General features: G+C 32.6%; 1 protein-coding gene across 1 annotated transcript in view; it reads left to right on the forward strand.

Annotated features, from left to right (window-relative positions):
• Nucleotides 1-10599, forward strand: part of LOC139693973 (protein N-terminal glutamine amidohydrolase-like) — a 45545-nt gene extending 34946 nt beyond the window's left edge. The window contains exons 5-7 of the mRNA XM_071592352.1: nt 3456-3601; nt 4646-4770; nt 8168-10599. Coding sequence (XP_071448453.1) covers nt 3456-3601; nt 4646-4770; nt 8168-8274 — 378 coding nt within the window. The 3' untranslated portion in view covers nt 8275-10599. The remainder of the gene's footprint in view (nt 1-3455; nt 3602-4645; nt 4771-8167) is intronic.
• The last annotated feature ends 452 nt before the right edge of the window (nt 10600-11051 follow it).

Consider the following 11051-nt stretch of genomic DNA (forward strand, 5'->3'; position numbering starts at 1 on the left):
CGCAGCTTAACGTCCCATCCGACGGACGGCGTACTCACTCGAAGTGTCCTCCACAAAGCACCTCAAGTAGGGATCGGGATACCTCTGAAAAATATTCAACACCGCCGGGATTTGAACCCGGGCCCTTTGGGTGGCCAGTACAATAGCCACTGCACCATCTCGATCCCATAAATCGTTCGGAATCAGTTCCTCAGTTGTCTTTCGGCGATTTCCTTTAATAATATGCAAATCACATATTCGACTTTCTTTTCGTGGTGGAAAGGGCTAGAATATAAGAATTTAATGTAGCGACAGTAATTTCCGAGTTTTAATTTTATGCCCTGAATTTTTGTTGATTGATAATCCCCTCTTATTCCATATCAGATGTATTTTAAATAACAAATTAGGTAGTTCCGTTACCACCATTTCCCGCCAAAAATTGAATATGCAACAGTGAAAGTGTTTTATGGAGAGAAATATTTCTAAGAATTAATTTCCACCGCGGATGAAATATTTCTCCTCGTAGAAAATCGGTTCACCCATATGAAACCCCATGGTGCGTTTTGGCGCAAGAATTAGTTTTGAATTTTATCTCAGCATTCGAAATGACGCCCATAAAGATGTGCTTCTCTCCCTGTCCCTTGATTAAATTTGCCGATGTAATATTTACTTGTAATTCATTAAAATAGCCAAAGTAATAAAAACAGCCTTTTGCTTGCTGTAATAACTTAATTGCATAGATCTAGTGCTATAAATGTATCAGGTATCCGGCATGGATTTGGAATAAGGAATACATAAGCATTCGGTGGAACTTTAAATTGTTTCCCTTACGCCAATGCTTGAAACAAAAATGTTAATAATTATCAATGTTTTTCAAACAGAAAAACGAAGTTGCGAAAGGAAGGCTGCATATACTATGTTAGCCACGTGAGAAATCTGTACCAACGCCCAAAGGAATGAATCATGTTGGAATTAGCTGAAAGAACTGCAATTGGAAAAAAATAAAATTATTGATATTGCGTTTTGAAATGGATATGAAGTGAGAGTTTCGTATTGATACGGGTATTTTTTTAAATTTTACATCATCCTGTATTTACTTGTTGATATCATTTTGGGTGATGTATAACTGACATTGTCCTATCATAAGGTAACTCTATCAGAAAGACTCATCCGAACCCGTATTCAGTAATTAAAACTGAAATTTCTACAATTCACATGAGTGCTTAGTAAACTAGATCAGTGCCAAGAGACTGCGGGATATGCCGCGACATTGTTGCATTGAAACTAGATCAGGTTCTGTTGCCGTATATTTTTGAACGTGAGTAATTTGGTGGTTGTTAACCTAAGGAATTGATTGTTGGGCATACTATACCAATGTCGAAAGAAATCTTTACTCTTAGATTTGGAAATGTTCAGAAAAATCTGGGAAGCAGATTATGGAATTAATTAACGCGGTCCATAGTTAATCCCTCCTAAGCTCTGAATGAAACTCGTAGTTCTAATTCAGAACCCTAATCTCGACAAATTTTTGGCACTAATTCACCGTAAAAAATAATATGCTTTCGTCTTGGCGTATATCATAAGTTCTTAGAAATATCAATTCACTGAAGCGTCATGGTGAATACATTAAATCCCGTTCATGGAAAACATGGTGGTAAACATTTTATGCGTGCTCCTTGAGAATTGAGAAGGCAGTCGTTCTTAAATAATAATATCAACTCCCGCGATCTAATCCCTCACCCCTCTCACTGAGGATATATAGGAACAAACGGAACGATAATCTCTTTATATCTGGACTTAGATTATATTACGCGGCCTGCAATTGGTTTGAATGGTGGCAGGGTATAGTTAATTTTCCTATTTGGTGCGCATAAATGAAATTACAGCGATTTGTTTTTTTTTGCCGTTGCATGCATGACGAATGCCGTGATTTGTCTGGCGCGTGACGGCAAGATCCATCGTCGAAGATTAGATTGTGACTCGGGAAAGAAAACAAAATAGCCGCATTACGGATTTCTGAGTGGGGAAAGGTCCTGCAAAGCCCCAAGGTCGAGTCCCTCCTTTCTGCTGTGCGTTATTCCGTAGAAATTTCGCGTTGCTCCCAAAGAAGCTACTGGGGCAGTTCTGCAGCATCATAAATGCAACGCCGTGCAAGGCGCATGAATTTAAACTTTGGCGTGGCTCACATCGCTCCCAGAGGACTCTTGTAAGACTGCAGCCCTTTTGGCTTCTTGAACTTTAGGAGAGTAATTAAGTAAAGATAAAATAAAAATACGGAGAAAGATGGAAAAGTGCAGTTTGGCAGTCTTCCAGTTTGAAATGGCGATCGATGAATTTAAGCTAGTGTCAGGACGAGGCCAAGTAAATGTCCACGAGTCGTGTTACGAGTTGTCCCCATATTCTTGCGATTGCGTTTGATTTACCATTCGTTTTTTAATATATATAATATAGGGTTTATGAGATAGTGTTCCTTCATGACTGATCTATAAGTTGGCTCGTCGAAATGCAATCGATAGTTTATTTATTGAATGTTTGATTGTTTGATGTCATATAATCGTTTCTGCCATTATCGGTGTTTTCCATGTTTTCGATGGTTCGTTGAAATCATGATACAGTTTCGATGACGATATAGATTCATTAAAATCAATCAGATGGAGATATATTTTCATCTTTTCTCAGCTGACTGTGGCTCAATGTCACGAAGGTTGCTATGATTCGCAATTTGACGAAAAAATCGCTATTTTCCAGTTCGACGTCAGTAATTGAAGCTAATTGGTTCTTAATTGCAAACATCGCAAGTCACAATTGATGTTCGATAGAAAACTCTTGCTCTCATCAACTCGGATACTCTTATGTTAACTCGAGAATTAGACCAAATTTTATAATTAAACCGTTTCAATTTCATAATTTTGACTTGCACAATTGAAAACTTTAACGTTCCTTCATCGTATTTTCCTCTTAAAAATTGTATGAATAGGTTTCTGCACCATGTGAAATGGTAATTTTCGCATGCTTACAGAAACGCTTAACTGATGTTGCATTCAAATTTAAGGAAACTCATTGGAGTGTTAACTTAAGACTATCAGCAGTCAAGGGAAAAGTAATTTAATTAAACTCTAATCTTTATCGTTTCGTGGTGAAAGTAATGAAAGGAATTTAATGAAATGTAATGAGGCTTGTAAAAAAGGATCCTTGGTGAAAAAATATTCATGACTTTTCAGCAGCTTTTTTTTCTTTGCACCCATAGCATTTTGTTGTGAACTGAAACCTTCAAATTTAAGTCAAATGGTCTGGGCTGCTTTTGGTACAGTTATGCATTTCTTTTGTAATTTCTTTTCATAATAAGAATAAATTTATTTATGTCATTGATTGGCTAAAAATATAATTCTATGCATGGCATATGTACCTGCTCATTCTAAGAACGATGTATCTAAAACACGTTCTTTTGCTAATTAATTTTCCATTTTGTCTTACAGGATTATCATGTACTATTCCTGTATAAACCAGATGAACGTTGTGTAGTGTATGATCTTGATTCTGAACTCCCTTTTCCGACTTACTTCCATAAATATGTCACAGAGACGTTCAGGACTGATCAGATCCTCAAGCCAATGTATTTCAGGTATGTTTTCCTCATCTTTAAATTGAAAGCATGTCCAAAAATCAATTTTTTTCAATTAACAAATGTATTTTATTGTCCAATGTGCATCAGTTTTTTTATTTCCATAGGGTTTTGCATCGGAGATAATTTTGAAAAAACCAACTGTCTAATTTATCATATACTTATTTGAGGCACACACATAGTCTATTTTTATTAGACCACAACTATTATTTAGAAGAGCTTCATTTTTTTAATATCGTTAGTTAAAAGTAGTACTATCTGTATTTTGGAAAATATCTATTCAAAGTAATTTGCACTGTATTGAGGATTATTTTACTGTTTTATCGATTTTCTCAATTTATATTTCAAATTTGGGAATTTAATTTGAATTTCACACCTTGTGTTTTTTGTGTGCCCTGGTGACTTTTTCCTACGTTCCAAATTGATAATCAAATCCATAAAGAGTATATATTTAGAAATTCTCTGACAATATTCCATAATGTTATTTGGTATATTGAATATATATGTTCTAATATACCAAGTCCTCCTAGAAGTAATTGAATTCAATTTCTAGTTGCTAAAGCATAAAAAATAAACCAGCCCTGAGGTTTATTTTTTCAATATTAAATCTGTGTGCTGCTCAATAAATTCCTTTAAAGTGCTCTATTTCCCCTGAAAAATTAGCGGTAAATATTAGCTTAAGCATGAGTCATTTGCTAGAATAGCTTAGATAAATTTTGTAATGAGGTTTCTGGTTGGATTTTCTATGTAGTAGATTATACGAGAAAGTGGTTTAAAGAAAGAGTAGATCAAAGCATATTTTTATATTTGTATTTTCTATAATTTAAAATAGTGCTTATTATCACTGATTTTTTACTATGTCCATTATTTTAAAGCATGTAGTGATACTACCACTGAATCTACCAATAATATATCCAGTGTGCTACAGTAATGTTAGCAGCTATAAGTAGCTTACCATCAACAGTCTGCTAACCCTTATCATAAGTTTATAAAATAACAGAGGTACTGGATTTTTAACGAGTGATTTCATTCTTTGATTTCTAGGTATTTTAGAATTGTTCCAGCATCGCTCTTTTTACAAAAGTTTGCTTCAGATCGTCGGCATATGAGGCGAGAAGATGGATCCTGGGCCAAAGCCCCCCCAAGCTACCCTCCAATTTCAGCACCAGGTAATGAATTGGTTGCTTCAGAATGATTTGTGTCATTCAACTTTGGATTTATGACTTTGTTATCAGAGCTTAGAAGCTGAAGAGTTTAACGTTAATAATGGAATGTTGGCTGCAGATAGCTCCAGTCCTTTCTGTAGTAAGATTTACAACTTCCCTGTTGATCTTCAAATAAGAGGAGAGAATATTTAACACCTTATATAATTACTAGTTTACTTTTATTCCACATGCAAATTAGTCATCTCTGAATATCAAAGAGGAGACTTAATAGTGTACACCAATTAGTATACTAAACAGGAATAAATGATTTATTCTTAGAATATCAGATAACTTGGGAGTAATGGATACTGAAAAACCAAAAAGTGGAAATACCAAGGATGGAATTAGATAGTTCAGGTATAAGTGAAATGAGATGGCAAGAGGAATGAGGTTGTTCAAGTGACAGCAATAGGTTATTAACCCATTTACTGCTGTGATGGTACCTGGTATGTTTGGATGGTAGGCTGTTATGAATGTACCTTTTCACTCTCTCTGTGGTTTGTTATCATAATTTGAAAATTTATTAAAATTATGTTCATCAAATAAATTTTTAAAAATTTCCATTAAATAAATATTGAATCTAGATTATTTAAAAAAAATCCATGTTTTAATTATTTAGATTTTTTTGTTTAGGGATTAATAAAGGTTATGGAGATACAATACCCTCGATTTTCTCTTCATGTGAGAAGTAGGATTCCAGAGAGTTAACCACACGGAAAGGGTTAATGCCAAATAAGTTAATATAGATTGATTGATAGGGAGGCTCAGAGATGTTTTTATGAGTGTTTATAAAATAAAAATAGACTATCTATGATATTTAATAAAATTGGATAGCCAAAAGTAATATGAGAGAAATTGGAGAAAGGAAAATTATTACGGACAAGCCTGGACTCATCAAGGAAATATTGGATCCACATGGTAAAGACAAAATAGAGGACTGTTGGAACTGGTAAGGAAAGTTAAGATGTAAACTTTAAGGACATGATATTAATTTACAGCAAAGTAATTAAGGAAAATGGATAAAAAACTTCCATAAAGCAGTGCATCATAATTTGCCTTTTAGAAAAGGTAAAGTAACTTATTTAAAAGAACTTCATGTATGTAAAGTCATACCATTCAGATTTTACTGAGCATAATTTTCATAGAAACTTAAGTAAGAGTAAAGAGAAGGAAGGAACACTTTGAGAAACATTACATTGGAAGAGAATCAAATTGCAGAATACTGGTGAGTGAAAGCTATATGTTTTAAAAAGATAAATGGGATTTAATTTAAGTGATCAGAATTTGATGCTATGGGGAATAATCTATGGAAAGGCATGAACAATTGAAGGAATTCCGTTGGAGTTTGCTGTATGTTGAGAAAAGGCAATGATAACCTAAAGATTTGTAACATTGATTAACCTTACTCACCAGGACAAGGAAATTAGGCAGTTAATTAGGAAATTAATAGGAAATGAAAAATTTATGAATATAATTTTCTTTTATGTATGTATAATTATTTGAAGGATTGGATGACAGGCATGAGAGATGAACTGGTGAATCAGCAAAAGATTATACTTTCATGTTCTAATGTTTCTCATCTGAAAATTTGCAAAATATGTGAGCAAAGATATTCTAGGATATTTTGCCACCCTTTGGAATAGATTCATTTGTGCATCCATTTGAAAAATGCATCAATTCTTTCAATGAATCCTCATTTGCTGGAATTGATAAGTTATTTATATGACTGAAGGAAATTTTGCTTTAGTAAATGAAACAAAATATCAAAGGAAATCCATAAAAATGGATAGAAAATTAAAATATAGTCCAGTATTCTCAGCCTAATAACTCATTATAAAAGAAGGATGCATGTAATCAAATTTAATTATTCTTATATCCATATTTTATATAGAACTCTTAACAAATGATTATGCATCACCTTTTTGAGTGTTTATCTTTTCCTTAATTTCTAATTGCGTAATGCATAGGGCAATAAATGTATCCCATATCTCAATAATAATGCTTTAAAGTATGGTTGTTTATAAATATACATGTATATGATATGATCATCCATGTATATAATCTCCTTAATTATTGAGCTAAATGCATTTCATGGCAGATTCAGAAAGCCCATCTGGCATTCGAAGTACACATGTTTTCCAAAGTATCCAATCTCATATGGTTATTTTAAGTACTATAGAATTTCAAAGTTTTCATTCACTTTTTTGTCACTTCTTAAAAGAAACAATATTTACCCAAAGTAAAGCACTTAAATAGGAGAGGATGGATGGAAATTATGGCGACTCTGCATATGTAAATGGGAAAAATACAAAAAAGGTAAATGATCTTAATTACTGAGTGTCATTGGTTTATTTACATATTGGCGAAGTGGAATCCAAATCTTAGAATGTTCAAGTGGGTATGTTGATAAGGTTATTTATCAAAAATCTTTGTCATCTCAAGAGGTTCAGCCTCTAAGTTCCTAATTTTCATGGTGACCACTTTAATAATTGAATTTATGAATAACAAATTATGAAATCCTATTTGTTTAGTAGTTGTAGCTAGAAAAAAATTATATTCCATTCTTTTTATACATTGTAGATTTCCTTTCAGTGACTGTAATATACTCCCTACAGAATGGGTTTCCTGAGGTTCATTTTATATATCTTAAGTATTAAGTGCCTGCAGTGAACCAAAAATTATTTTAATATGTTTTTGAGTCATTCAAAGTGCCATGTGCCAAACAAATTGAAAAACAAAAGATCATTATGTGGGAATTTTATTAGTTAGTGATGTGTTCAGTTCTAGGATATGATATATGGCATATATTATTTTTGGTGGTGTCACAATGATCAGATTACACATATGCTCAGCAGAAATATAAAATTCAGCTGTGGAAAAGACTTTGTGTTTCCATTTTCTCAATTAATTTTTGAAGTGATTAGCTACTTTTGTGAATTTTTTGAACTGAAACAAATTAGTTACATTTTTGCTACGTAGTGTGTACTTGTTATCTGATAAATATGTTTTCCCAAACATTTTCTTTTGAAGTTCTTGTGTTTAATTTGACTATCATGATTAATTGTGATGATTTATTTTTTGTATGCAAGTAATTTATTCTGTCTAGTGTTTTAATAACACTGTAAAGGTCTCACCAAAAATTATCACAAATAGGTGACTAGGTAGGTTCTTCCAAGTATTGATAGTTGCATATAGATTGCTGTACTGGTTTATTCCCCTTTAGTGGCAGATGGCCAAAGAGATGTCACATTCTAGGAACCTTTGTTTTGCAGAATTATTGCCAACTGAATTTTCCTACTTCAATGAAATGGTTTCTAAATATGTGGTACCTATGCTATTGATGAAACATTTCTAATTGCAGGATGTGTGAACAATCTGGATGAATTTATTGATATGGATCCAAAGAAAGGCCTGGGAGAAGTGATGAATCTCACAGAACTGGTGAAGCAATTCTATCAACAAGGATGAGTGCCATTCTCATCAAGACTGACATCTATTATCCACAAAAGAAACCTTCACAACATTTTGTGGAGCTTAATTGATATAGATATGGTTCTCCTCGGCTGTTTCAAGTATTGCTTTACTCCCTCTCAGTTTTGTTGGAGTGCCTTGTTTTTGGATTTATGGCCAAAATGTTTGCATTCTGTCTAATTTGCTCAGATTCACTGACTTTCACTCAGATAATATAGCATTTTCTCTTGAGATAACCTAAAATAGCCCATCAATGAGGAGTTAGGCATTTATGAACTGATTTTAATTTTATTATGAGGTATTAAATTGTTTTAAATTTAGTTATGATGAGCAATTTTTATGGTTTCTATTTCCGTGAATATTTTACAGTTTGTTGTCATATTTGAGCACAATATTAGCTCCCACATTCATATCAATGACTGAGCATTTTGGCCATTTCAATTCATCATATCCGGAAGAAATTGTTTTCATGCCAGTGTTCAGTCTGTTCTATTTTAATTTTTGAGGTGAAGCACAATTCTCAAATAAAGTAAAATTTGGGTCTGTGATAATTGAAAAAAATGCATTAATTAGATTATATGCCCCAACAGTCACTTTCTCCTCCTTGATAATACTAGTCAATAATGATATGCATAAATATTTACAAGTTATAATATTTGAAGTCTCTTTGCTAAGTAATATTATTCCTGTTATTTAAGATAATTACATAGTTTATTGGAAAACTAATTACGATTAATGTAATGAATTGCTCTGAGATATTTCGCATTGAATGGAGAAAATGTGGATACATTCTTTCTGACCTAACACTGAATGAAATTGTTTTGTGAGCTGGGAGCCCCACAACTATACAATATTTAATGTTATCATTCTCTTATATGCCTGAATGAATGTGATGGAGGCCTTGGAATGGAAAGAATCCTGAAACTGATTTCCAGTTAACTACAATTTAATATGATTCATTAATCTCATCCGGTTAGACTACTCATGTGTATACAAGAGTACTTTCTTGATTATGTACAATGTTTAATGATTTTTTTTAAATATTACTAAGCTAGACTGAACAACTGAGGGAGCAAATACTATGCATTAACTATTATAAAAACCGGTACCCATTCCAGTATACAGTTAAAAATTCCCTACTCCTGACTTACCTACTTTCCGAGGCTGTCTTCATCATAAGTCCTGTTTTTCACAAGAAATATTCATGAAAAGTTTAGGAAGGATTTGTTTGCAGTTCTCGTACATACATCAAGAAGTGTGGTAGGTCAAGTACTCGCGTATATCCCAACTTATACCTTCCTTCTCTTTTGTTACTGTTCATGTTATAAGGTAAAATTATCTAACTCTGGCCAATCGTGACCAGTATCACTTATTCCCATATTCTGGGATAGTATCTCCCTATTTCTAAATCCACTCCTTTTATTGGATCTCATGACCATGTTAAATGGAGTCAGGGTATTTTGATAAACTATATTTCTGGTAATAAATAGTTGCTCTTTATTTTTTTCTTTTGAAAGTATTTTTAAAATTTTAAATCATTCAGAGTGAATGTTTTGGAAAAAGTAATATAAATTGGTAAAGATACAGTTGTAGCTTTTTTCTCTTGATGGACTTCCAATTTGTTATTTTTTTGGATTTCTCAGTTAGAGATGAGAAGATAGGTGCTTTTTATTCCTAAAAGTTGAAATTAATGAATGAAACATGATTGAAGATTAGGTAATTTCTTCTTCTCACTGAAAAAAAATGGCAGTTTGGTAGGCTTTTCTCCAATGCCAAATATTTGCTGCTCTCTAAAATAGTTCTCGACCTTTTCCTCTTAAAATTGCCATTGCATGACCACCGATAATGGATTTTATGCTTATACCTAAAGTACCTATATGTTCTTGAATTTTAATCTACTCATTTGCACATTTTCTGTGATAACACTTGTTAAACTCTTGTGCAGCTGCTATGATAATTGCACCTTTTCTATATACGTAAATGATTCTATAACCATTGCCATATTGATGTGGTCCATATCCAAAATATGTCAAAGTTAGTGTAATGCTGGCCCAAACATGTGGCGTTTGATTTCTAACCTAAAGATAACCTTCTCTAATGGCTTAAAATCTGGCACTTTTTATAAGTCCTTACCTATCTTACTTCATGTCTCTTTAATCAAACCCTTCTCTCAGTCCAAGGCTGCTCCACACCTTGTTATGTGAAGTAGGTGATCGTGAAAAGTCATGGCCAGTTTGTATCATATTTCACATTTAGGTCCGTTACAGCTCTCATATTTGATGTACTCAACCCAGAAACAGTTGAAATGATTCATTAAAATAATTAATTAATGAGTTATATATATATATATATATATATATATATATATATATATATATATATATATATATATATATATATATATATATATATATATATATATAAATTTATATTTAATTTGCTGAGCTTCATTTTCATTGTTTGTTTTTTTATATTTTGCAAAATCAATGGACTGCCTACTTGAGAATGAGAATTTCTTTATTAATTATGCATCTGAAAAATTTGTATATTTATATATCATCAATGAATTGATCTTGAATATTCCCTAATGCCGAGAGTTTTTCGATTACTAGAGTATTGTTGCCAGTATACAGGCTTAATTTTTCTGAAAATTAGGTCATTAATTCATTTTAAGAACCTCTTGATGTACAGCACTACTGTGTGAGACTAAGAATTGGTTTTTATGTTATTTGAATTAAAAATTCATCTTTCAATCTGAGTAAAAATTTTTGCCA

This window comes from Hetaerina americana, unplaced genomic scaffold, assembly GCF_022747635.1.
Source record: "Hetaerina americana unplaced genomic scaffold, ioHetAmer1.1.p SCAF_1, whole genome shotgun sequence".
NCBI classification, from domain to species: Eukaryota; Metazoa; Arthropoda; class Insecta; order Odonata; family Calopterygidae; genus Hetaerina; species Hetaerina americana.